Here is a 25,815-nt window from a genome sequence, read left to right as displayed (position 1 = left end):
ACCTGAAGTTCTGAATCCCCTCCACTTCTTGAGCTGATGTTGATCAAGGAACATGAGGGTTCATCCACCAGCCTTAAAATACATTCTTCAGACTCTAAGAGTATATTCCTATTATCCATTGACCTCTTTCTCTGTTGAAACACACAAGTGTTCTGAACTGAGCAAATTCTGACAGCCAACATGACTTCTCCTGTTGCAGATTCTTCCCTCTGAATAATGGTTGTGTGGTGGAGATTTATATGGAACAAAGAAGGTAAAAAAAATATAGACCATCATCTCTCCACAAACTATTCAGGTTTTATGACAATCATTCCATCCAATACACAGCATCTTAAAAAACAACCAAACAATTGAAAACGAGGCATCTGAATACTTCTTCCTGTGAAGCCATAAAGTTTGGTAAATCCTACTGAAAAAGTTCCCTACAGTACCTACACCTGAAATTCAATACTAAGCAGGCATTTTTCAAATACAGACAGAGGTTGCAAAAGGTGGTTTTCTAAAGTGGTCTAATTTTCCTCCAGGCTTTCTGTTAGGAGAGAATACACACACTTAAAAAAAAAAAAAGCTGAAGATTCAGCTGAAGTTTGACTTCAAGCTATTAATTAAAAAGTGTAGGATGTTAAATATGAAGCAACACTCTTCTTCAATTAAAGAAGCTTCCTTTCTTAGTCTGCTAATACCTCAGACACTCGTTATAAGGAGGTCACACAGTGTATTATGCCAGAACTCTACAGTTCCTCATTTTATACTACAATTCAGCAAATCACTCTACCACTTGTTTGGGGACCTAGGAGAATTTACACCTTAATTCCACCAAACCTCTGTCACAAGGTCCATTTCAAAGTCTGTAACATGAGCTTATTTATCAAATTAGAACACAAGTTGCATTAAAATGAGGGCTTTCCAATTAAGCACCTGTGATAACATTGCTGGACCTCTCACTGTTTGCCACATCTCCCACCACCTCCATCTCATCGTTGTCATATCTAAGGTCAGAGTTGTAAACCCGTGCAGACAGGTCCATGGGTTCTTGCTTTCACTTCACAGCACACACGCTGCTTGTCTCCTAAAATTTAACAGTTCAACACTTGAACAAAACTGAACATATGCAAGGAACAGCAAGTGGGCTTGGCTTTAAAGCATCCAAGGGGGGGTGGTGTCCTAAGCACTCTAAAAAAAAAAAAAAATCTAACACAAATCTTCTTAAAGGGCTTGATCCACTTCCCAAGCCAGTACAGACACGCTCATCCCAGTGAAAGCTGGATCATGCCAGCAGGACACAGTGTCATGACAGTGTGAAACCCCAGACAACAACCCTCAGAAGTTGACTCTTTCATTCTTATTTATTATGGTTTCAAGACTTTCTTTCCATTGGTTATAAATGGGCATCTCATACACAAATGAAGATGAGCAGAAAATAGATTAGATAATGAACTATATAATTATTTTATCTTTTTTTTTGACATATTTATAAACAAAACATTTTTTTAATAGTTGGTCAAGACCACTTACCTTCTCTGCAATTCATCAACGGTAAAAAGAAAAACTTACTTTGACAAAAATGGGAAAACACAGAACATGTATTTTAATTTTGTAACAATATCTTGTCCCTTTAGTTATGATTTTTATTAGTGTGATTTACCTGCAGCTCCACATAATATGGATAATGTGCTGAAGTAAGAGTACGAGGCATGGGTAAACTGTAGCTCATGCAATTTTGAGTTCAGAAGCAGCAAAAATTTTCACAGTCAAGTCCACAACATTTTGCTGCGCTCTAGAAAATCCTGTAAAACAGCAAAGACCATTTATGAGGAAAGCATTTTCCTAAGAGCAGCAGACAGGGATGGAGAAATATTTTCCCTCTTTTAGGGTGAGATGAGCTCCCTTCCTTGCAGCAGCTGGGGGCCAGGAATTCAGATTTGGCCACATCACAGCCTCAACACATAACTTCACAGTAGCTAACACAATTCTTTAAAAAAATAACCCAAACAACCCACAAACCCTCCCAGAATTTAATTTCTGACTCCTGTATTTTAATTACAAAGAGGAATATTTTTTTTTCCCTTGATTTCCATTTTTGGGAACTAATTAAGTGCTTAAATTTACCAAAATAATAATTTACACCTGTGTGTCAGGTGAGGGGAAGAATCCCTCAACTATTCTAAAAAAAAGATTTTTCTTCCCCCATTTTGGCACTCCTACATGGATTTTCTCCCCTCGCACCTTCCCATTACGCTGCACAGAACTCAATCCCCAAACCAAGCACCAAACACCTCAAGACAACCACCTCAAAGCTTGGGGAGAATTCATCACCCACCCACCTTCACCATGAAAACCATCCCCTTCCTCCCTTCACCTTCACCTTATGCACCCCGCTGAACGGGGCGAGGAGAACCTGAGCAAGGGGGGGAAAAAAAGGAGGGGAGGAGGGGGGCTATTTTTATTCAAAAACACCACAGAAATACACCTGGAAAAGGGGGATACCCGAGGAGCAGCCGCTGTGGAGCCCAGAGGCGGGCGGGGGGGGAACGCTCTCCCCTCAACGGTCACCGCGCGAGCCAGCGGGCGGCGGGAACGGGCACGCGCGCACCTCGCAGCCCCCTCCTCCTCCTCCTCAGCGGCGGCCCAGCCCCCTCCCCCCGCCGCCAGCGGCCACCACCTCCCAAGACACCCCCGGCGGCTCCGAGGCGGAAGGCAGAGACCCGTGGTCCCTCACGCCGCTGCGGGAGGGAAGGCAACGCGGCTCCCCGCACCGGGAACCGAGAACACCCCTGCCCTTTCCCGCCCCCTGCCCCTTCCCCTCTCAGCCCCGCGCGGGGGCGGCCGTTATGTGCGCGCGGGCGCGGGGCCCCGCCCCCTCCCCGCCCCGGCGCGCGGTGCGCAGGCGCGCGGCGGTGGCGGGGCGGGGGGTGAGGGGTGAGATGAGTGTACTGCTGCCCAACATGGCGGACTTCGACACCATCTATGAGCTGGAGGAGGAGGAAGACGAAGAAGAGGAGGAGGAGGACAATAACAACAACGAGGAGGAGGAGGAGGAGTCCGAAGCCGTGGTGCGGAGCCAGGAGCTTCCCCGACCCCGCGACGCGCCGGATCCCGTAGCGGTACGGGGCGCCGGGCACATCACCGTGTAAGGAGGGGTGGGGGGCGATGTAGTGGGGAGGGGGCTGGCGGTGGGCAGGAGGCCGGGGTGGCGGGGAGAGGTTGGTGGCCCGGCGGGAGGACCGTGCTGCCGGCTGGGGACAGAGCCACCCGGTGAGAGAGGGTAAGGAGAAGGAGAAGGACTGAGCCCCATCGTCCCTTTTGCCGCCCCTCCGCTGTGGAAGGCGAGCTGCCCGCTTTGCGGGGATCCACACACACACATCCCCCCTTTCCTCCCTCCCCCCATCACCTGTTTCGTGTGAGGAGTTTTGTTTTTTTAACGTGTTAAAACAGGCAACTTGGTGTTTTCCAGTTGGCAAGCCGGAGTCCTGACTGGAGGGCTGAAGTTCAGCTGGCTGGTGCGGTGCAGCCCTGGCTCTGCTTTTTCCAGACAATCTCTTAGGTTAAAAAATAAACGCCAGACAGAGCGAGGACCGGCAGCCTGTGCCAGCAGCTTCACTGGGGCCCTTCTCTGCCTCAGCTGAACCTCGGAGCCCCCGCACTGCACTGCAGAGGAGGCACATGGCTGTGCTGGACTTTATCTGCTCCAAACTTAGTTGTGAGTTTGGTTTAGGATGGTGGTTTTTTGTGTTTTTTTTATCATTAGAAGGCAACGTGAGCCCGAGTGTTTGCCAGCGATTCAAATAGTTGGAACAGAAGGTGGGCAAACTGGGTGACCTTGTGTGTAATGTGTACTGGTAGGGTTTTTCTTCATATTCCTACTCCTGCAAGTGGTGGAATTAACAAAAGCCCATCTGTAACAAGTTGTGGGTCGTTAGGTTCATTTTCATGGCAGAGAGGGAGGTATTGAAATTCTCGTATTGCAGAGATCCATCAAGCTTGTGTTGCTCTGGGTCTGTCTGTGGATTGCAGATAAGAATGCACGTTTCTCTCTGGAAATAGGTGCAGTGTGAGCTAACTATCTGCAGCAAAAACACTGGGTGGGGAAGGCTCTCTCCTCCTCAGAGAACCAGTGTTGGATTTGGTCCTGTGTCCCTCATGCAAGTCTGAAGCAGGTTTGCCTTGAGCTAGTGCCAGCGGGTAGTTGCTCTGCTGCACCACTGTGTACTTGCTTGTCTTGGTGGAATTTCTTTCTGTCCTGACCCCAAATAACATGTGGCCTGACTGAAGAAGGGGCTGTAACACCAGCAGAATGATCAGAATACCACATTAATTACCTGATTCTAGGCACTAAACGGGAAAAATGCGACGCACTTATTTGCTTCGTCTGCTGTGGTGCCTCTTACAGTGATGTCCCTTAAAGTTCCTTCTTGGCTTCAGCATCTTTTGGGCATGGGCAGGAGCATCTCCAAGTGCTCTGTCAATTAGTGATGACTACATCAAAAGAAAGCAATACCTGTCAGTGATGCAGAAATCATGAGCCAGCATACATACCCTTGTAACTACCTCAACTGAACTCCCAGCCACCTTATTATCTCTTTTTTCCACTCCTCCCACCTTTCTTCCTGTAACAAGTACACCCACCTCAGTGCTAGAAGGCAGCTTTTATCAATTCAGATGTTTTTAAGTTTCCTTGTATCAATAAAAACAGTGGATGTTATCAATCCAGTGCAATCAAACTGTGGATACTAGAGTGTAATGCTAACCTTGCTAAATGGGAAATAGTTTCTTTTCTGGGTAGTATGGATCAGCTCTGAAATTCTGTCACTTTGATCACAGAGCTGCTGATGCTTTTGAAATCAGTTGGCTTCAGGAGCAGCCTGCTCTAGTTACTGAAGTGAGATACATCACTGAGTAAAACTTGGGTTTGTTTTCTGAACCTGTCTGGAATGCTGCAAATACAAATTTCTGTCCTGACAAGTCAGATGCTCTATTTAAAGAAAAAGAAAAAGAAAGAGGAAAAAAAAAAAAAAAAAAAAGATGAAACCTTAGTTATTTCTAAAAACCCATTGTTTTCAATGATTTTTCATCACTTTCAGATGCCTGCTCCCCATCTGACACTGGGCTTCTTGGGTACTACTTTTGGTGTATAGAGAAGAGATAATTATCTTATTCCAGGGTAATCTTCTGGTCCAGCTTTTTATGTACATTCCTGCTTTAAAACTGCCAAGTTAGTAGATTCAAACTATGAATTTGTTTCTTGCATGAGAGCTTTTATTCTTATGACCTTGTCAGTGAGCTGCTGATCCTAACAGAGTTTTACTGCAGTATCCAACAGCACTAAATATAAATTCCAAGAATCTTCTGAGGGTTTTAGCTGGATCTTGCTTTTTCCACTGAGTGTTCTGGTGCATGTAAGAGTGATGGTATGAAGTGTATTTGTTTCATTTTACTTGCAGAGTGGCCAGCAAAATTTATGCTCATCTTATTCAATGGTTGTTGTCTCTAGAAAATTCTTACTTTCTAGAAACCATCAGCTGTGTTTGTTTTCAGAAAGTTTCTGAATTTTACCACAGAGAAATTCCTAAGATCTAGTAAAAGCCTTTGCTTCTGAAATTTCATTTGAAAGAGTAACAAACTCATTGTTTGCTGTTTCTTGTGGGGTCAAAGTGACTCTGCTTTATGTATCCAAGCATCTCAAAACATTTTTAGTGAAGACTGAGTCATATGCCTACCAAAGCAACAGCAGTACCTGTCAAAAACAGGAGCAGTAAGCAAACTCTTAAGGTGTTTAAAGAAATTCATTTATCTGGTGCAGTTTTTCCATATCATTAAGACCACATGGATGGATAGTAATGAGGTAATGAAACAGCCATTAAGCTTATTTTTGCCCTTGTTATGCAGCTTATTCCTACTAAACCCCCTCATTTTGGATGCAAGTTAACTTTCCTTTCATTCACTCCCTAGTGTTTGCTGTGGGAGTGCTTCAGGGATCCACAATGCAGGTGCTAATGAAAAGGTTATTGTCATCAATTAGGGAAGAGCCAGGTGCTCTCAGTTGAGAGAAGATGACATTTGAGTATTGTCTGATGTTACTCCCATCTTCTGCATATTTAAAATAGGAGAATCTGCATATTTAAAATAGCAAATGATCTCCCATTAGTTATCCAAACCTTGGTTTTCCAAACCATCATCCAGGGGGTGAAATAGTCTTCTGTAGTTCCGTTGGCTTAATTGGAAAAAATCCTAGATTTGGAAGAGAAATGTGAAGTGTTCAAGGAGATTTCAGCTCAGGGGTCTTGGTTCTTGTCTTCTTTATTCTCTAGTGCAGGACAAAGCTGAGATGATTTGTCATACAGAATAGTATGTGGGATGTGAGTTTGTCTGGTGGGGGTGGGTTGAGGTAACCTGGATGAGGTGTGGGGAAAGGAGGCTGAAGAGCCTCTTGGGTGAGACTTGACTGAACGTGTTTAGCTTGTGTAGTCTGGTAAGGCTGATTACTCTATAAATACAGCAGTGGGATAAAATGAAAGGTTATTGAAATTAAAAGAGGAAAAAAAAAAAAAAGATAAGGCACCTGTAAATACGTTTGTTCTACTCAGACTGTTTTCTCCCTGGTTCAGTCCTGGGGACAAGAGGCTGTACTTCCTTATGCTTTGCAAGCTCATAGAAAGGGTTTTATAATGGGGTGCCTGTTGCAGGTGGGGTTTGCAGCTGATGGTTCAGGGTGTTCCTTTCAGCCTGTAATTTATGCAGGATTTCTGAATGTATCTTCTTACAGCTCCCTGTGAGAGGTGGCATTCTGTCCACTTTACAAATGGGGGGAAATGAGGTGACAGGACTTGCAATAAAACAAGGAGAGACAGAGAGCATTAGAAAGTGAGGTCATCCTTGTTCTGTTCCAGTGTTGTTGCCTATGGGCAGCAGTGCTTTGCTTTTAGAGATGTTTGTGTCATTCAGCAAGAAAATTGCAACTGAAGTGTAAGGGTGACTTATTTGAATTTCTAAATGTTAAGACTTTGGGCAGCTTACACTGAGGACTCAGAGAACTGAAAGCTTGGAGCCCAGAAATAAGATCTGATGTTTTAAATAATTTAAAGGGCAGGTACTGAAATTTATTTTACATTGTGATTTTTTTAAATGTACTGAATTTTAGAAGACTTCCTAGGCAAAATCATGCCACATTTCCCTGTTGCAGAAGGTCTAATGAAGTTACATATTAATCAAGGCTTAAATTTTTTTTGCATTCAATATTCTAATAACCCTTCAGTACTTTTACCAAGTTGCTTACAGAGCTGTATAAATATACAAAATTCTGCTTTTCATATTGCTTAAGAAATTATGGTTTTATTTGGTTCTTGAAGTCCCCTGCCCCCATGTGATAGGACTTCAAGGTTTCTGAATTCTGTGGTAAAACATCAAGAGGGTAGTCCTTAAAAACTTCTAGAGACACTTTAATAAAACTGTGCTGAAGGTGATGCTGACTAAATGCAGTATTATATTTTCAGTGTAGTCAAAACCTTTTATATTGTTTCAGCCATTTCCAGGTGTCAGTGTGCAAGAGATGAATTTCTGTAACTGAGGTTTCTTGGTTGTATTATTATGGAATGAAACGTTTTGGCAACATTGGGTGTTAAATATGTCTCATGACATCATCAGCCTTCAAATTTAGCATCATAAAATGTACTGTAAAATCTATTTTTAATAGATTTTAAGCAGAAAGCACTGATTCTTGTTATTCTTTATGAAAATGGGTGATGCATATATAATATATATAATAAAAGACACTACCTATGGCTTAAAGTTTTTGAATTATGAATTTTTGAAGGTCAGAAGAGTATTCTGGGGAAGTGCTAGTACACATCTGCATTTTGGTTTTTCTTTTGCTGTTTCCTAGGCACCTGTTACTGACCACTGTAAGAATCAGTGTCCTGGGCTAGGTGGGCCTTTGGCACGAAATGGGTAGAGAAAAATAGTTCTGCAGCATTATCTGAACTTCCCAGTAGTACATTTGTCTGATTGCTACAACTTTGTCATCATTTCAGGTAGTTTCATTGCTGATAAACAGAAAAGTCCATATTCCTCAAAACAGGCTTGTGTAAGTGCTTCATATTGTTAGTTGACTTTTTCTGGAGTTTTGAGGCTGAAAAGACTACCTCATTGCTCTGCAAGCATCCTTAGAAAGAACAGATATAACAGAACTTGGAAGATTTCAGCTTGAAAATAAAAGCTACAAAATGTGGAGCCTGACTTGCCAGAATCCATTCACAGGGAATGGAAATGGGCTTCTGAGTAAGCTTTGTGCTTGCCTAAAATCTTACTGGGTTTCCTCTTTGGTTTTGTAGCACTGATTTAACATCATGGCTTTCCAGTTCTCTTGAATATGCAGTAGCCCATGTGCTGCCCCTCAGTCCCCTCACATTCACTTCTGGAAAGTGAAAAGTTCAGTGAAAATCTGTTGAATGCAACAAACACAAGTAGGTGGCAGTTGGGTATAGTGCTCAGGTAAGAGGCAAAGGTTGAGAAACAGTTCAGCTAAGATCTACTCTTCAGGGTTTTTTTAATGTTTAACACAACTTCACTATGCTGCTTTTTACAAGAGTCAAGGCTCTAACTTAAATTAGCCAGATGAGACCAATTTTCAAGTCTTCATCTGTGTTGTTGGATTGGATTTCACCAGCATTATTAATGAACATTTCCATTCATTTACTGGGAGTCTAAAGACAGCACAAATGCTTTTATTATGCTTCTCCTTTAAGGTTTATTTTACATTTTTGTATATTCGTAAGCAAGCTACATTGGATTTGTGAATTTTTACACTGTACCCATGACTGTTTATATATTAAATAATGATGGGGGACTGAGGACATTTTGTATAAGTGACCAATAAGGAGTAAATCAGGTGTCAGTTTGTCTCTAAGCAAATAGTCTCTCCTCAGAAGGTTGTTTCTATAGTAATTATTACAATACCAAATGTATTTGTGCTCCTCTTTTTTTTGGCTGCGATTCTTTTGGGCTTTTTCTTTTTTTAAACAAAAATTCTCAGGAGATAGTCTAGCAGAGCTGACAGTGAATTTGATGTAGAGGTTTACATGCCAAGTCTTGCTCCCTGGAGGTTTCACTGACCAGAATCTTGCTCAATAAGAATAGTCACAGTGATCTCTAAGAGTTTGTTTTCTTGAAGTTCATAGTAATTTAAAAACTGTTATTTGTGTAGGTTTTTACCTGTTTTTGCATGAGATAGTTTAACTCAGCCCAAAGAAGTTTATTAAAACTATGTGATGATAAATGTTGCTGCTGCTGCTGAATGGGTTCCTTATAAGTAGCTTTATCTGTTGCATGTGAATAAATGCATGAGCAAGAAAAATAGCAGTTAAAGGACTGTTGAATATAGTAAAACTGGAATTTAGTAGCTGGAGGTTTTTTCTTAAAGAAAGCAAAGATTGAAATATACTCCCATCTACTTGTTAAAGAATTTTTGCCCTTTTAGGGACTGGGAGGTATTAAAGAGACCAAGCTGTGTTTCTTACCAATAATACACAAGAACTTATATAAACTTAGATTGAAAGCTCACAAAATAATGCAGTAAGGGCAAAAGAAGGTAATAGTTGGGGTGGTTTTTTTTAATACAAAATCTATTGAATTTTTTTTTTAAGGGAAACAAAAATAAGTTAGGTGGAATATATTTTGTTTGTCTCTTTTGTTTTCAAGGTTTGGCTTGAGCAACAAGTTTGATACAGAATTTCCTTCTGTTCTTACAGGGAAGGTAAGTGTGAGATTAAACTGTTCTTACAAATTTGTGCTCATGAACACACAGTGCAGCACAGAACAGCACTGAGGACTGTTGAATTAAATCTCTCCTGTGTGACCTAGCTGCTTGATGCCCAGTCTTTGTACTTTGTCAATAACAAATTTTGTTTCTTTCATCCTGAAGTGAGGAAAGCTGAGGGTAGCACCATGCTGTTCTCATACAGGCAATCTACATGAAAGCAAGACTCACTTAACCTGGAGTCTCTGCTACCTCCTGTGTGAACTAAATCATTTCACATACTGGCCCTCTCTGTAATAGATCTGTAAAGCCCTAAGTTTATGCCTAGGAAGATCTCTGGAAGGAGAATCTCTTTTATCAGAAGGAACAAAACATGATAGTGTTAAATCTACAAATCAAATAGGTTTTTAGTAGATTTTCAGAAATACAATAACTGTTTAGTTCTGAAAATCAGTGGTGACAAGCAATAAATATTAATTTGTATCCATTAATAAAATCTTGTAATTATTTTTTTTTATTGTCCTAAATTAATTCCATAATTGGCTTGGGATTTGTTTTTAGACTTTTAGCTTGTGAATTATTTTTCTCTCGTTTTATTTTTTATTCTTTTTGCTGTTTCACTCACTAGTGCCTTTCTTTGGCTTCATTTTCTATCCTCCCTGTGTATCTTTTCCAGAATTTGTGAGGAAAAAGTTTCTTTGGCTCTTAACTACTTTCTGTGATCTCATACCATACAGCTACACTACCTCTGCAGCCTCTTGCAGTAGCTGTTGAGTCATGTTAACAATATACAAAAATGCAGCTGGATGGCATTTCCTGGTTCTGCCAAATCCATCTGAGGTTTTTCTCCTTTATTTCCACCCCAGAGTGTAATGAATAAAATATTTGTGTTGAATGTATCCAGGTTTTTGACCGCAGTACAATTGAAAAGCAGGTTGCTTATTTGGAGTTTTTGGTTGTTAAAAGGCAGCCTTGGGAATTCTGGCATTGCTTCAGGATCTCCCTGAGCTCAGAAGGAAGAATTTTTCTGATTGTGTCTAATTGAGGGATGATGATAACAACGTTTGCATTTCCCTACCTTGCATGTCTAAGGCTTATTCTTTCCTGCAAAGCATTTTCTGATCACTGAGAAGCCACAATACACTTTTTGAAAATACCATTTTTCACGTTTTTTTAGCCAAGTTGTAGTTTGTTATAAATAACCTATAGAAAAAACCTAGCAGGAAATGTTATAACATAATTTGAAGGCATAATTTCTTCCCTTTCTGTCTCTAAAATATATTCGTGCATTGAAAAAAACAAACCTACTTCCAAGCCTACACTTTTTAATAATCAATGTCTGTCAGATTTTCCACTTGATTGTTCTCCTTTTGTTAAACAGACTGTGAACAAAAGTTTAATTTAAAGTTCAGTTGACTGCTTGCAGTTAATTTATCAAAGAGAGGCAAGAGGAAGTTCTTCTCCTTGGCATTTACCTGTCTTGTTCTGTAGCTCAAGTCAGTGTCAACATAAATCCCATGAGGAGGGATTTGCTGTTTAGAGGGATGCTCCTGCTGCTCAGAGTCTTGATATCCTGTTATCTTTTTCTCATATGTGGATTTCAGGGGCTTTCTGAGTAAGAAGACCTTGAAAGTAAATTACTTCCCTTCTGTCAGGGGAAAACAGCAATCAGATGAGCTAGTAAACAGTTTTTCTTACTGCCTGCCACACTGCCATGAAAGACATCAAAAAACCACAGTTGTGGCTTTTTTGGTTTTTAATACTTTCATGAATTGCAAGAAATAAGTAATCTGCTACTTCCTCTGGTTATGGCAGTCATCTTTATCCTTTTTGAAACTGAAAACTCTGTTTTTCTGCAGTAAGAAGGATTTCTTCAAGTACCCTGATAAATAATTCACAATAATAAGCACTGCAGTCCATTGATGCACCACTCTAACATCTTTTACTGTTCTTCAAATACAAATGTTTACTTTTGATGAAATCGGTTTCTGAATAGTTTATATTAAAAAATTTGTGATTAAAATATTTGCTGGGAACTTGCAGTAGTACACAGCTGGTGTAAGGCAGTGTCATACTTTATGTAGAAGGTCTGTGTAATGTTGAGGTTAATGGTTTTGTTCTCCACTCTGAACTGATGTTAATAATATATCCCAGCTGCTTGAGGAGTGTAAAAGATGAAGCCAACAGGTGGGGTTGATGGGTTTTCTTTTTTAATAAATACAGATGAAATCTAGGCTTTTAGAGGCAGAATAAAAATCTATCAAATGCACAACAAGAATCCTAAACAGACAAAGCTATCTAGCTACATCTTTCTCCCAGAAGCACTGATATTTTGGATTTATGCTCTTGGATAGTCTTAGGAATTCACTTAAGCTCCCTCACTCTCAGTTTGCCCATCTACATAATGATGGTATTAAGCCTTCTACTATTCTTCTTTTTTAAAAACCTGGAATACCTCATCTTCACCATGCATGTATTTGCATCTTAAATATTTAATTAGGACATGCTTTTTCTGGGGAGAGGTAAATATAAATATTTGAGGATAAAAACAAATAAATATTTGAGGCAATAAAACAGTAAAAGAAGGGAAAATTTCAGGTGGGTCAAATGCTGGGCCTGGCTAATTCAGCTGAATTGACTTAATATTTATCTTGCAGGATGAGACTCCAACTTCAGCTGGTTTGTAAATACTGAGCAAGGCTTTCAAGGAGTGCATTCTTGACAATGGGAATATTTTCAGAAAATATTTGACTACACTTAATGCAGAGGCAATATTTAAATTTTAATAATGTGATCGGACTTTGGCCTAAATTTACATTTTGGCTAATTTTAAATTCTGCATTTTTACAGGATTATTAATTCTTTCAAAAGAAGGATTTAAAAACTTAGAATGCTCTTCATGATCTGTGGCACAACAGCACACACTGTCCCAGGTGACAAGAAAATGATGGAGGCAGTGAACCTTAGGGAAGAAAGTGGAGTTTCCTGCCCTGATCTTAAAACAATAAAGGTCCTATACAGAGCTGACTGTGCAGTGCAGGGAAACCATAAATGTGGTCTTGGTATTGTGATCCTCCTGCAGCATGTGATGGATAGGGTTTGTGATCATGATGATTGAAGAGAAAGATCAGGCCTGCTGGGCTTTACTTGCTCTCTTCCTGTGTTTGTAGATTCTCTTGCATCCTGTTGTAAAATATTATGACACCCTCTCCTTTCCTTTTATGTTTTCTTTTTTTTTTCCTCTCCCTTAAAGACCTAAAAGGAACTAATGTGTCTTTACAAGGTATACTGCACAGCCAGGAGCTATGTACTTATCTCCTTCTTTTTAAGACCCGGAGAGAAAAGAGACTTTTTCCAAAATTCCTCAAAGCTAGACTTCCTTAGGGACCTTTCTTTGTGCAGGAGGTGCTGTTAATTCTCTGTTTCTTTGAAATACGTTTGTTGTTTCTATTTATCTTTCAATATTTGTGCCTGCAAGAAAGGCAAAATTTAAAATTATGCCAGAAAACAGAAAAAATTATTTGGTGACCATTTCATTTGTGTACCATTTTATTATTAAATTATAGCAGTTATTTTATTTATGGATATTTCATTCTTTGTCCATCTACAACTATGCCTAAGTTTTACTAAGCTGTAAGCTGAGAGCAGCTGTGTTTTGCTTCTGTTTATCACAGAATGAGGCTTATCTTGGTCAGCCATTCCTTTTATTTCAAATGAAGATTTGTCATTGAGTGACAAAAATATTTATTGTGATTGTTTTTTTTTTGAAAGAGATAAGTATATCCCATTGTTTGGTTGCCATCTGAAGTAATTTCCTCTTATGTTGCAGCTAAAGAAATTCACTTTTACATGGAAGTAATTTCATTTTTCATAAATTCATAATGAACAGGTAGCAGTGGTGTTTTCATTATACTTTATGAAGGTCAGCATCTTACAAAAATTTCTGAAAGAGAAATTTTCTCTGTCTTGGTGGCATCCCCAGTTGGTTTCTAGTTTGGGCATTCACAGTGGCATTCTTTACATTGTTCTTTAAAAGTAACATCAAGCTTTTACCCTGATGTGTGGACAGTGATGCCCATAAAAATAGCACAGAAGTAGGGAATCTCACCATCCTCCTGGTTTCTTGTTAGTTCCCAAACTTTTCTGCCAGCTGTGTTCAGAGAATCTGGTTGACTTTTTTTATGTTAGATTTAGTCACTGGTGAGGTTTCTTCATGTGAAATTGAATTCTAGACTGTGTGATTCTGTTGTCTTTGATAGGTTTGTACAGCTGTATTTTGGAGTTGGGCTGTGTTACTGCCAAGGTCCAGTAAACTTTATGTCTAACAGAAAAAGAAGAATCTTTTCTTAGTGGGATTCATTGCAAAAAGGGTTCATTGCCAGAGAGATTTGTAAAACCTTCTGTTTCAGATACATGCAGGTACAGGCTAGTTTTCTACATGATAATCTGGTTTTTGACCTCCTCATTGAAAGCACCCTGATCCATGGGATATCTGGGTTTTTTGCCATTTTATTTCTTTCCTTTTTTTTTTTTTTTTTTTCCCCATCTAAGATGTCTGTTATAAGATAAACTTAAATGTTGATGTCCCAGTTAACCTAATACAAACAAAGCAAGTAAAAAAATTTCATATGTAAAAAGAATCACAAAAAATTGTCTATTTAGTATGGGGGAGGGGAAGTCTGTATAATCAACAAATTAAATACTTTGTGTGCTTATCAATTCCTGCTATAAAATAACCACAGTGTCATTGTTCTTAGATCACAAACTAAGGCCTGGCTTGTGTACAAACCCAGATGAGCCCTGATTCTATACTGCCTCCTGACCTGAATGGCCAGGAAACAGATGTTGCATTTATTTACTCCCTTTCCTGCAAAGTTTTAATCAATTTGGCTTTGTGGATAGGCAGAAGTTGCAGGATCAGGTCCTCTCCATTTCCTGTCCCATCGTTTTGCTCCTGGGGTGAAAGGAGCCTTTGTCATGAAATTAACACTTTTGTTGTCACCACCCTTGTTTGCAGAACCAAAATGAAGAGATCTGGGGCTTGCTTGGTTGGAAGAATTAGGGAGTAGTTGCACAGCTCTGTGTACAGATTAAATCTAAGGGTATTTTTCTTCAGCATGGCAACAATTACTTAGTAAACATTACTTGGGTTTTTGGGGTTGTTGGTTTTTTGGGGTGTTGTTGGGTTTTTTTGGGGGTTGTTGGTTTTTTTGGGGGGATTTTTTTTTTGTTTTGGTTTGTTTTTTTTTTTTTTTTTTGAGTTGTGCCTGACCAATCAGGTCTGAAGTTGGATCTGATGGTTCTGCTTCGTGTGCTGAAATGATGGATGGTGTTCCAGCCAGGAGTACAGACTTGAGAGCTGATGGCATGAATCTGACTTTGACTTGTCAGGTTTAACAGATTCTGTAGAGGGATTTGGGGTATGTAAATAGGTAATTGCTGTCACTCTTTTCCAAGAAGCATGCTGCTGTCAGAGAGAGGGGATAGAAAATCATTTTCAGATAGAAAACATGGTTTTCCACTGTGGCTCTGCAGTGGCAATCTATAGAAAATATTGAGTAAGTTCTGCTGAATGCTTCTTTATTTAAACAAGTTGGTTTTTTCAGCAGCTGGGCTTGATTCATAACCTGCTACACAATGCATTTATTTGCCTTGAATATAATCCAGTCTATGTCTTTCCAGGCTTCCCTAATTTAGGAAGAGGCCACAAGTGAAGTTGTGGCTTCATGTTGATATTGACCACTTCAGGAATTTATCTGTGGACAGAGTGTAGAATTGCATTGATATGAAATTAATTTGGACAGTATTATCCTTTTTTTTTTTTTTTTTCTGTGTGACACACAAGCATTTTTCCTTTGAAGCTGCCCCACACTCCCTTAGAAACCAGATATCCTTCCTCCTTTGGTCAGTGTATAAGGATGAGGCTGTTCATATAAGTGATATTGAATGCAAAGTATGTAACATAAATGAATATTTTAGAGGCAAGTGACTTTCTCACTGGGTGAATGGTGTTTTAAAGATGGAGTCATAATGGCATCATGCTGCAGTTTAACCTGTAGGGGCAATGATTGAGCAAATACACCTGTAATGGTTTTCCACTGAAGTTCAGCACTTGGATTGCAGGTTGCCCCTGAAGAATTCAAGACCAGCATCAGTCGTGTGAATACCTGTTTAAGAAAGAATCTCCCTGTCAATGTCAAATGGCTGCTTTGTGGCTGTCTGTGCTGCTGCTGCACACTGGGCTGTAGCCTGTGGCCTGTAGTCTGTCTTAACAAAAGAGTAAGTATCTTTCATTCTTCCTACTCTATTTATTTTGCCATTACTGATAACATTAAATAATGTTTAATAGCATCATCTCCATTTCAAAACCCTTTTTTGGGTCTCACTTGCATTCATAGGGTTGTACCATTTTCCATTCGTTAGAAAATAGAAAAAATCTTTGTTAATTAAATGATACCAAATTGCCAATTGAATTAAAAGTGGCAGGAAGAGCTAATCCCATCTCAGCTGGAAGAACTGGAGGGAGTACATGATAACCTAAGTTTCCAGGATTTTCTAAAGGTCTCAGAATTGAATTGAGTGCAGAACTGGACCTTGACCTGCAAAGTCTGACTGACCCAAAGTATGCAATAAACACCACAACATTTCAGAGCTGAGGTTTGACAGATTTTACAGTGCTGTTTCTGTTAAGAACAAACAGGAATTTGTTTTCTATCTGGGAAGTTTAAAGATTTCCTTTTTTTATTTCCTTAGCAGAAAAATTGACAGCTCTTGTAATCAGGTCCAAAGTAATAATTCTGAAAAGCACTGTAGCATTATCAAGTAAACATGATTCTGATTACTTCTGTGGTTTACACTTAAATCAATTTCTCACAGCAGTAAATGTTTAGGAAATTTAAGTATAGTATAGTGACATTATTTGAGCTACATAGTTTTTAAGACATGTAGCCATAAAATCTTACCATCCACAAACAATATTATGTAGGGGGAAAAACAACTCTCACAATTGTTAATTTAATTACAGAAAAGATTTTAGGTTAAAGATCTTGGCTTAAAAGCAATGCTTCTTTTGAGAGTTTATGCTCTTTAATAAAACAATCTGAAAGCAAATAGTAGGCCTTGCTTTTCAGAGTAAATAAAACAAGTGATATATCAAACATTCCAACTGCCTTGGAAAAAAACAAAACCAAACAGTTGCATTGACTTAAAACTGGCATTGAGGTTTTGGTGAAAAAAAAAAAAGAAATGCACTAAGGGCATGATAATGTTAAGTTGTTGGACTGCTAATCACTGCAGCCTGTGTCACTCAAAAGTCACAGGTCATGTTTTGGCTTGTTTTAATTGTCTATATAAACATTCTTGCAGAGGAACATGTTTGCCATTATTAGTTTTAGCAAAGAAAATGGTGTATGGAATTCCATGGCACGTCATGCAGAAACTAGAGTAGATCATCAGAGTGGTCTTTTTGCTACCTTAAAAAAAAAAATCACTGGGGTCTTGATTTTTTCAGGACTCAGATAACAATTACATTGGCAAAATCTGGAAATATGCATGTATGTAAATTACAAGTTGTCAGTAAAGCACCTGCAGCATTTGGCTAGGAGAATGTGGGAAATTCTGTTTTGTTGGCTTGGTTGTGATAGACAGAAATGGTGAATTCAAAAAGATCTCTTACTAAGTAAATTAGTTCTGGGAAACTTACAGTTCTGAGTTAACAAAAAAACCTGTAGGTGGGTTTTGTTGCCTTTTTTTTTTTTTTTTTTCTTGAAGATCTGATGTTGAGTGGTGGGGAACTGAAATAGCTGGACTTCCATTTATAACTTCTCTTTTGCTTGGTTCTACTTTTGTAAAACTAACTTATTTTAAATTAATCTTAAACCAGAAATACAAAGGTTCTTCTGGATGGGAGTGGCTACTGAACCATTTGTAATACAGTTTTGACTTACTTTTTAGACTAGAAGATCAATTCAGAAGTTGTTAGAATGGGAAAATAACAGACTATATCATAAGGTAAGAAAAGTTAGAATGCTTCTTTTCTTCAGCTTTAAGAATAGTAAGGCTGTGTTTGCATAATTTACATGTAGGAATTCTTTGGTCTTGTGAGAATTCTCTACTTTATACTGGTCATAAACCTGTGCCTGAAGTGTTCCAGATCCTAATAATTTGATACTGACAACACTTGTTACATTACTCATCAAATCAATGCTGGGGTGTGCATTAATCCTTTGTTTGATAATTATTTTCTTAGCTGGGTTTGCACTGGAAACTGAGTAAAAGGAAATGTGAAACCAGCAATATGATGGAATATGTAAGTATTGTTATTTCTTTGGCTTTCAACAGAACTATGATTTTCTAGAATAAATCCTTAACTCACCAGACTGTCATGTGTCTGAAAAAAAACTCTCTCAATGTGCAGTTGTCTGACAGACCTCTAAAGGCCACTTTAAGCAAGAGCATCCATACTGAGCCTTAAAAATTGTCACCTCTCAACCTGTTTTCATAACAATTTTATGTTTGCACTGTGGGTACTCTTGGTTTTGGCTGTAATTTGTAATGAGGGAGAAGACCCACTTGGACTTGGTGTGATTCCCACACCAGTCTGTAGTTCTTTAACACTTACCCACCTTTTCCACTGGTAATTCATCATTACCTTGATTGCATTCTTTGTGCAGAAATACTGCATTTTACAGTAGTGTGTGTTTTGTTTGGAATATTTTTTTCTTTGCTAGCTCTGAATTTCATCAAATTTTAACCAAGGAAAGCAGAATTTGAACTATTTCTGTGGACCTACTTCTCCCCTATCCACTTAGATGTATAGCCATGAAAATTAAGTAGGCTTGAGGAAGAGAGAAAGTCACCCCCAAAAAAGTCAAGTGTCCAGAAGCCTTGCATTTCAGAAGGGCTGAAATCTTGACTTTGTTCCTCTGGGGAACGTTCCCTCCTTACAGAATATTTCAGATGTGTTTAGTATTACATGCTGGCTAATGTTGCATGGAAATTGTGTCAAAGGATTGAACTTGTTGGTTACTGTGTTCTGTTCTTTTTCCCTTCTTCAACAGGTTATACTAATAGAGTTCTTACCAAAATATCCCATATTTCGACCTGACTGAGGAACAGCATTTGGTCTTTCATCTAACCTGTCATTTTCTACCCTTAGTGCCTTGTAGATGATTTTGGAAAGAAGATGGTCTACTTTGCTGTGACTTTAAAAATGTTCTTCAGTAGAATATCTTCCTTGCTATGTTACTTTCTTTTGTTAAGAAGAGAAGAATTTGCACATTTTTTTATGTTAAACGAGGCTTCTATGTTGCACTCTGAATTTTTAACTGATAATAGTTGCCACTAGGGATCTAACATCAGTGCTGCTTAAACTTGTTCTGAGCATGCTGCCTTATTAATTTCTATATTTGCTGTCCTCACACATGCATCCTAGTGCTGTGTCATACTCTTATTTCATTCTAAACATTGAAATCCTATAAACCCTCACTATGAAATGTCCAGGTAAGCATCCAGTAGTAATGATTTTAGTAGAACCTGCTTGCATAGGACTTGCAATCAACAGCACTGGTTTTCTCCTGCACTTTGCAAAATCATCATTTACATTTAGGGGGTTGTTTTTACCTGCTATGGATTTGTAAATATTGACTCTCTGCATAATGTAAAGTGTGGTATGCCAAGGTTTACAGAATGTAATATAGCTCTTACTCTATTGCCAACTGGCCAGCATTGTTTTATTCATTACATTTGCTAGGATCCCTCCTGACTGTACAGACCCATCCACAGGCTGTTTTTATGGTAAAGCCATAATGAGTTTGTACATACTATCAGCTGTGTAGGGCTCAGTTGCACTTTGTTTAGTGTTTGGATGACAAATGCATAGCATTTCTGGTTTTTTCAAGTATTTCAGGTGGTGTTGGCAGCACCTGAAATAGGAAGCTTAAGTACTCTTCACCTTTGAAAGAGTTACATTTGTGGGGTAGACAGGGGCTGCTATTAGCAAAATGTCCTAAAGTCTCTTTTTATGTTGGGAATATATGGATGTCAAATTTTGTTTTGAAGTAAGGAAAAAAAAATGTTTAAAATTGGAGACCTTCTTTACTAAGGAGAAAAATTTTGAGCAGCCAAATCAGAGCTGAAGTGTAACACTTTACTTTTGTAGCGTGGCAGAACTTCAGCATTTTAAGAGTTTTTCAGTGGAAATCAACTTTATCTCAGTTAGAACAGTGTTGCAAAATAGGAAGTGGGTCAGTTAAAAGGGTTCATGCCTATGTTTTGGTATTCAGACAGTCTGAAGAGCTCCAAATGCCTTGTGGAATTCACAAGTATTTTTGGGTTTATCCCTGTTTTCTCAAAGGGAACTAAATTTGGAAAAACTTCCTGTGATGGGTGGCCTAAGCAGGATCACTTTGTAATAGGAAAATTGCTGCAAGTTCCCATTCCTTTCCTAACTAGAAATAAGAAGTTGGACAAAAATCAGCAGGTGGCTGAGTATCTGCAAGGTGTGTTCAGTATCATCATCCATGCCCAGGCTTTTCTTTGCAGCAACTTGACTCCTTGTGACATCATCCCAAGTTGCTTTTTAATTTCAGGGTGACTTGGGATTTCCTCTGAATGTATTTGCATCTTTTCAGTATGCAATATTGTATTAAAATACAGTATTGGTGAGACCATTGCATTCTAGTAACTGTAACAGGCCAGATTTCTTGTTGACAGTGTTTACAGAAGGCCAAGTTTTATGCAACTTGTTACAAGTTTTATGCTATTCTTACTGTACAGCTGAGGAGTGTCAGACTCCAGAGCTTGCAGTAGTTTACAACCACAGACTGATGCTTCAGATTCTGAAATCTGTGTACTTGGTGCAGAGGCTTCATTTGACTGGGAGGCTGGTGACAATTAACTGTAATTTCATTTGTAACATAATGAATAAAAAACCTGTGGTGTTTGACTTTAACATTAGCTACACCTTGCAGCTCGGATTTCTATCTGAGAACCAAGCAAAGTGTTCTCTCCAATTTATTTTTTTTGGGGGGGATGAGTGTTGACTCGAAGCAGAGAAAATACTGAATGGCAGAAAAATGCAGAGTAGACCAAAACTGAAACAGCACACCCAAGTCTATATATTTCTTTTACAAGTATGTTTCTGGAGCAAATGAAGGGAGCTTAGTTTAATGAACACAACAATGGAAGTTTCTTTCTGTTATGCCTGACCTTTGTTAGTGATTTTCTTCTTTTGTGTAAGAAACTCAAGAAATCTCAGCAGGTTCTAATTTTCTTCTTTATGTTTTCAAAATGTTCTTTTCCAGTGGGGAGAAGAGGCAAGAGAGTTCTAGTAGTTGCCAGCTCAGTGAATGCTGAGCAGTCCTCGTCTCCCTGCTGAAAAGAAATCCTCCTCAGTCTCCCTGCTAAATAGAAATCCTCCTCAGTCTTTGCTGACTTCATCATATTTAATTCAGAATTTCTCAGCCTGATTTGTTCCTGTGAGGTGCTGTGCCAAGCTGAAAGAATACCCTGAGCTCCATGAGCCCTCAGTCCCTCTGGGCTGCTCCCTGCTTGCCCCATGCTGTGATATGTCCAGAGATCCAAGGCAAGAACAAGATCCTGGCTTTGTTTTCCCTCCCTCATCCCTCCATCCCCTTCCCCTGGCTGCTCTGCTCACAGCAGATTGTCTGCCCTTGGGTCTCTGCTGGGAACCAGGAGGCATTGAAGCACAGAACATTCCTCTTTAAAGTTTACATTTTTAAGTATGTAAATTCCAGACGTGTTACTTTGTCCCTGAGTTATTAGTTGTATAGTCTTCAAACCATGAAAGGGTCTCTTTATTTTTTTTGTGTTTTAATAGACATTTAAACATGTGGCCATAAAGCAACTGGGAAAGAATATGAGAGCCAAAACTGCCATTTAGAGTAAGCTTCATGTTTTAATAAGTAGATAAATTTGCATTAAAATGCAAAACCAGCATGCAGTATTATATTTGCATCTGAAAGACACAGGTTCCATAGCTCACTTAAAGATGAAGGCAGCTGTAAGTACTGCTGTGAACTCTGCACTTCTGCTCTGCCTACAGGTTCTTTTTTGCCTGGGCTATCCTTTGCTTTAATATAAAAACATTCAGGGGTAGCTGTGTCTAAAGAGACTGAAAAAGCTCATTCTTGACAATAAGTCAGCTTGAATTAGTAAACCTATTTATGAAGGATACTTGTTAATTGGAGAAATAATTTGTAGCAATGTAACAGGTTATTGTTAGCAAAGTGTAGTGGAAGTGGTAAAGTGCCTTGACTGGTTCCAACAAAAGAAAACCTGCAGAGAGTAAGGAGAAAAGGGAACTAGTAACTATCAGTAGTGTGAGTTTGCAGCAGATTTTTAAAAGCAGATACTGTTTACCAAGTCAGTGTTTAGTTTTTCATACAAACATGTTGACACTAACTTTCCTTTTGAGTTTTTACCTAGGAAATATTTGGGTTTGTGTCTAGTTTTTGTATCTAAGGAGTATTGAAGTATTAAAGAATACTGGCAGAGCATCAAAGCTCTTGCCTACTGATTCCCCACCTGCATCTGTGAAGTTGTTTTACTAGAGGAGGGAAAAAATAACAAGAGTTCTAAAACAGGAACAGACAAGCCTAAGAAGTGTGGATGCAGTTGTAGATGGGTGACTTTAAAAGAGAAAACAGTTTTGCTAAATCTGGTATGGTCTTGATAAATAAATTAAAAAATATTCCTATGCTTTCCTTGATAGGTACAAAACTCCATATGCAAAACCATGTTTTATGTTTAGTATTGTCCCACTATGACAGTTTACTACATTTATTTGTCAACACACTACCATTGGAGCAATAAAAATGTCAAGTTATTCAATGTAAATAATTTATCATCTTAGTAGTATTATGTGATTCTTCTGCCATTTTTTTGTTTTTCTGCTTTTTGTGTTCTTATGGTGTTGTAACATTACTTGTACTGCTTCAGAAAAGTGGTTTTGTTTAAGCTGTATGAAACTTTGTGTTCTTAACATTATTTTATTCTGTTTACAAGTGAACAGCCACTTTTTTTTTTAATAGGACCTCACATCCTGAGTTTGTTTGTTTGGTTGTTTTTTTTTAAATAAAATTAACTGAGCTCACTTTCTACAATTTACTGAACTGGCTTGTGCCATTAAAAGAAGCTGGAAGTCAGACATGCTTAATCACTTTGAGACATTTTTTTTCTTTAATTAAATTGAAAGATGAAAACCTCTGAGTAGTGCACTGTGTTTATGGCAACAAAATTCTGTGTGTCTCTCCCTGTCTGCTGATCAGCTGCAAATGGGGTGCAGTGCTGCTGGGGTTTCTGCAGGGAACTTTTGATACAGCCCTGCCCTACAGGTGCTGCAGCTGTGGTTTGCCTGGCTTAAAGATTTGGAAAGCTGAGGAGAGCTTTCCAAAAAACTGCAGAACAGAAGGCATCACGGTCTTCTAGATTATTTGGTTGGTTCCAGAGCATTGTAAGGACATTTTGTAGGAGTCTCTTGCTGCAGTGCTCCTCTCTGAAAAAGCAGAGGGTTTCCTGCTCTGCTGTTGTGGTTGCAGACCTCAAAGGGAGCCAAATCTGAGCGTGGATACTCTGTGTTAGGGAAATAAATCATTGGTTTATGTAGTGGATTGTGAGTGTGGGACAATGGTGCCCTTTGTGTGTGGCATCAGGGCTTTGTGGCTGTGAAAGGAGGACTTCACATTAAAGCCCTTGGCTCATCCCTGAGGGGAGGAACAGTGCATTCCTGCAACGGGCACGTGCAGTGGTTTTGTTGGAAGTTGGTGTCCTCAGTTGTTTTGGACAAACAGGAGCAGCTGGGTTGATGTCCTGCTTAAGCATGGAATTGTTACTGAATATTATTTGAGAAATGCAGAGAATGTTGCTGTGGTGTGAGGCCAAATATGGCAGCAGTTAATCCCCTGGTAGGGTTTATGAGCTCTGATTGCCTTGATTACTAGCAGAGGTCCAGTTTAAGAATATTTGGCCCTGACTTCTACTACTGGAAGTTATGTTCAGAGCTGTTTAGTTGTGAAGCTTACTATCTATATTTATTTATTTATATTCACAGTACTATACATCTGCCATGTCAGTATCATTCATAAAAAGTTAGTGTTCCAGCTGAGTTTATTTTTCCAGTTAAACTTTAAGTCTTCATTTGCTAGGCAAGATGAAATGTCTCCCCTACAAAGCCAAGTTCTGTGCTTCTGATCATCCTGCTTGCATTTGCATTTATCTCTTCCAGTTCACATTAATTACCTTGAACAGAGGTGGCCAGAAATGATCAGATATTCTGGATAATGGCTCATTACTAAGGCAGTATAATAGCCATGTAGATAGTTCCCTATTTTCTGTGAAAATAATGGGATTCATTGAATTTTAAAAGGTCACATTTATCTCTTTAATGTCTGTATTGTATTTCTGATTCATGGCTTTCCATGACAACTTTGGAACTTTCTTCAGTCACTTCTGGTTTATAGGATCTCCCAACAGACTGGTCCTATCAGTCCAGATTAATCATTTGACACATTGAACTGTTGAATTTCTTGATACTTACACTACAGTGTTCCTGGTCCTCCCAGTTCCTATATGTGCCCACCTATTCCTCCTGTAGAAGAAAAAAAAATTGTCACTGATTCCATCTGCCGAGTTAAAAATATGATAAGTTCCAAGATTGATGTCTGAATTTTGCTTATAATTTCCTAAAAGCTCTTTGACTTTGTCCCTCACCCAATTTTAATTTTTTTGCTATTATTTCTCCATTCACATGAACCAGTAATTTCCTTATAAATCTATCTGGTAGATCCAACCTATCTGGACTTTGAATTACACCTGTTTATTTGGCAACCATCTGGCATAAAATCTACACAACTATTGTAGAACATGTTAACAGCCAACAAGAGTTGTTGGCCACCACTCTTTACTTAGGTGGCAATTTCCCACCTCTGCGCAAGTTGATCTGGAACCACTGGTAGTGTGTAACCAGGGGATCTCAGGGCAGTTCTCAATATCCCTCAGGGATCCAGTGGAACAGTTGTCCTAATTCCTATTCCAGTTGCTGAGCATTTCTCCAGCATTTCTCCTTCCCACCTGTAGCAGACAGCAGGGGACAAGGAGAAGGAATGGATCCTAGACACACTTAGAGAAGAAACACTTCCAAGGTAACTTTTTGATACGGTATTTTTTTGTCTTTAAGTGCATGGAAATGGTAACTTGTTTTATAATTCTTTTTCTCGTTTATTGGTTGAGTAGTGCTGGAAATCATTTCTCTAAAGCTTCCTTGTACTGATGGAATTAAGAGTCTTGAAACTTGTAGTGGTACTGACTGCTGCAGCTCCTGGAAAGCAGCAGCTACCAGATGGCTTTGAATCTCAGAATAATAAGTAAGCATCGGGTGTTTGAGGATGGAAAATGTGAAGTTCACTTAGGAGCTGCAAAGCCAGAAGCGGGCCCTGAAAATCCCCCCAAAAAAGCCCTAAATTCTTTCATCCTGTCACCAGCTGTTCTGCGAGTACCTTTATATTGACAGAAAAGCTGTTTGGCCTTGTGAAATGAACACCGCCAGCAGCATTACAGGCTTCCAGTCGGGTCCAAAAACTCTTTGGAAACTCTGCTGGACTCCTCCAGCCTGTGGGGAGCCACAGCGGCCATTTCTGCCCTTCCTCTCCTCGCCGACTGCCGTAGCTAAAACTCTCTTGAAACTGACCGACAGGACTGTCCGAGAAACCCGTGCAGTTCTCCACCAGGTCTAGGGCTTGGCGACAAAGCCCGAGCCAGCCTGGGCGATGTCCCCCGCCTGCTCCGCTGGGCTGAGGAGATTTCCCCCCGCCGCTCCGCTCTGCCCAACGCGGAGGGGCCGTACCGCCGAACCCGGGCTGAGGGAAGCCGATACCGCGGAACCCCGGCTGAGAGAAGCCGAACCTGGGATGAGGTAACGCGGTATTGAGGCGCTGGACCCGGTACCGAAGCGCCGGTACCGAGGGAACGACCCCGCGCGCCGTTCCCGCCCTTCTGAGGCGGTGCCGCCGCTCCCCTCTGCGCACGCGCCCTTCCCCCCGCGCATG

The 25,815-nt window shown here is 39.6% G+C and overlaps 1 protein-coding gene and 2 long non-coding RNA genes across 5 annotated transcripts in view; 1 reads left to right on the top strand and 2 right to left on the bottom strand.

Annotated features, from left to right (window-relative positions):
* The window catches only part of LOC139802508 (uncharacterized), a 76,484-nt gene extending 74,736 nt beyond the window's left edge, over positions 1–1,748 (bottom strand). Inside the window, exon 1 of the long non-coding RNA XR_011728673.1 lies at positions 1,646–1,748. This is a non-coding gene — a long non-coding RNA (uncharacterized lncRNA). The remainder of the gene's footprint in view (positions 1–1,645) is intronic.
* A 1,111-nt stretch (positions 1,749–2,859) lies between these two features.
* CHIC1 (cysteine rich hydrophobic domain 1) lies at positions 2,860–22,979 on the top strand. 3 transcript variants are annotated; one of them, XM_071757665.1, is made up of 6 exons: positions 2,860–3,130; positions 9,694–9,748; positions 15,875–16,030; positions 17,705–17,761; positions 18,000–18,059; positions 18,811–22,979. In XM_071757665.1, the coding sequence occupies exons 1-6, from the start codon at positions 2,925–2,927 to the stop codon at positions 18,859–18,861; spliced, it is 585 nt and encodes a 194-aa protein (XP_071613766.1). In that variant the 5' UTR covers positions 2,860–2,924; the 3' UTR covers positions 18,862–22,979. The 3 variants fall into 3 exon arrangements, with proteins under 3 accessions (XP_071613766.1, XP_071613768.1, XP_071613767.1); XM_071757667.1 differs by lacking the exon at positions 9,694–9,748 and having other exon boundaries at positions 2,893–3,104; XM_071757666.1 differs by lacking the exon at positions 17,705–17,761 and having other exon boundaries at positions 2,894–3,130.
* LOC139802482 (uncharacterized) lies at positions 21,567–25,793 on the bottom strand. The gene is made up of 3 exons (XR_011728654.1): positions 25,267–25,793; positions 24,309–24,359; positions 21,567–22,048 (listed from the first exon to the last, which is right to left on the bottom strand). It is a non-coding gene; the product is annotated as an uncharacterized lncRNA (long non-coding RNA).
* Between the last annotated feature and the right edge of the window lie 22 nt (positions 25,794–25,815).

This window comes from Heliangelus exortis, chromosome 14 (genome assembly GCF_036169615.1).
Source record: "Heliangelus exortis chromosome 14, bHelExo1.hap1, whole genome shotgun sequence".
Classification (NCBI taxonomy): domain Eukaryota; kingdom Metazoa; phylum Chordata; class Aves; order Apodiformes; family Trochilidae; genus Heliangelus; species Heliangelus exortis.
Note: the sequence above shows the minus strand (reverse complement) of the source record. Positions and strands in the feature narration are given on the sequence as shown.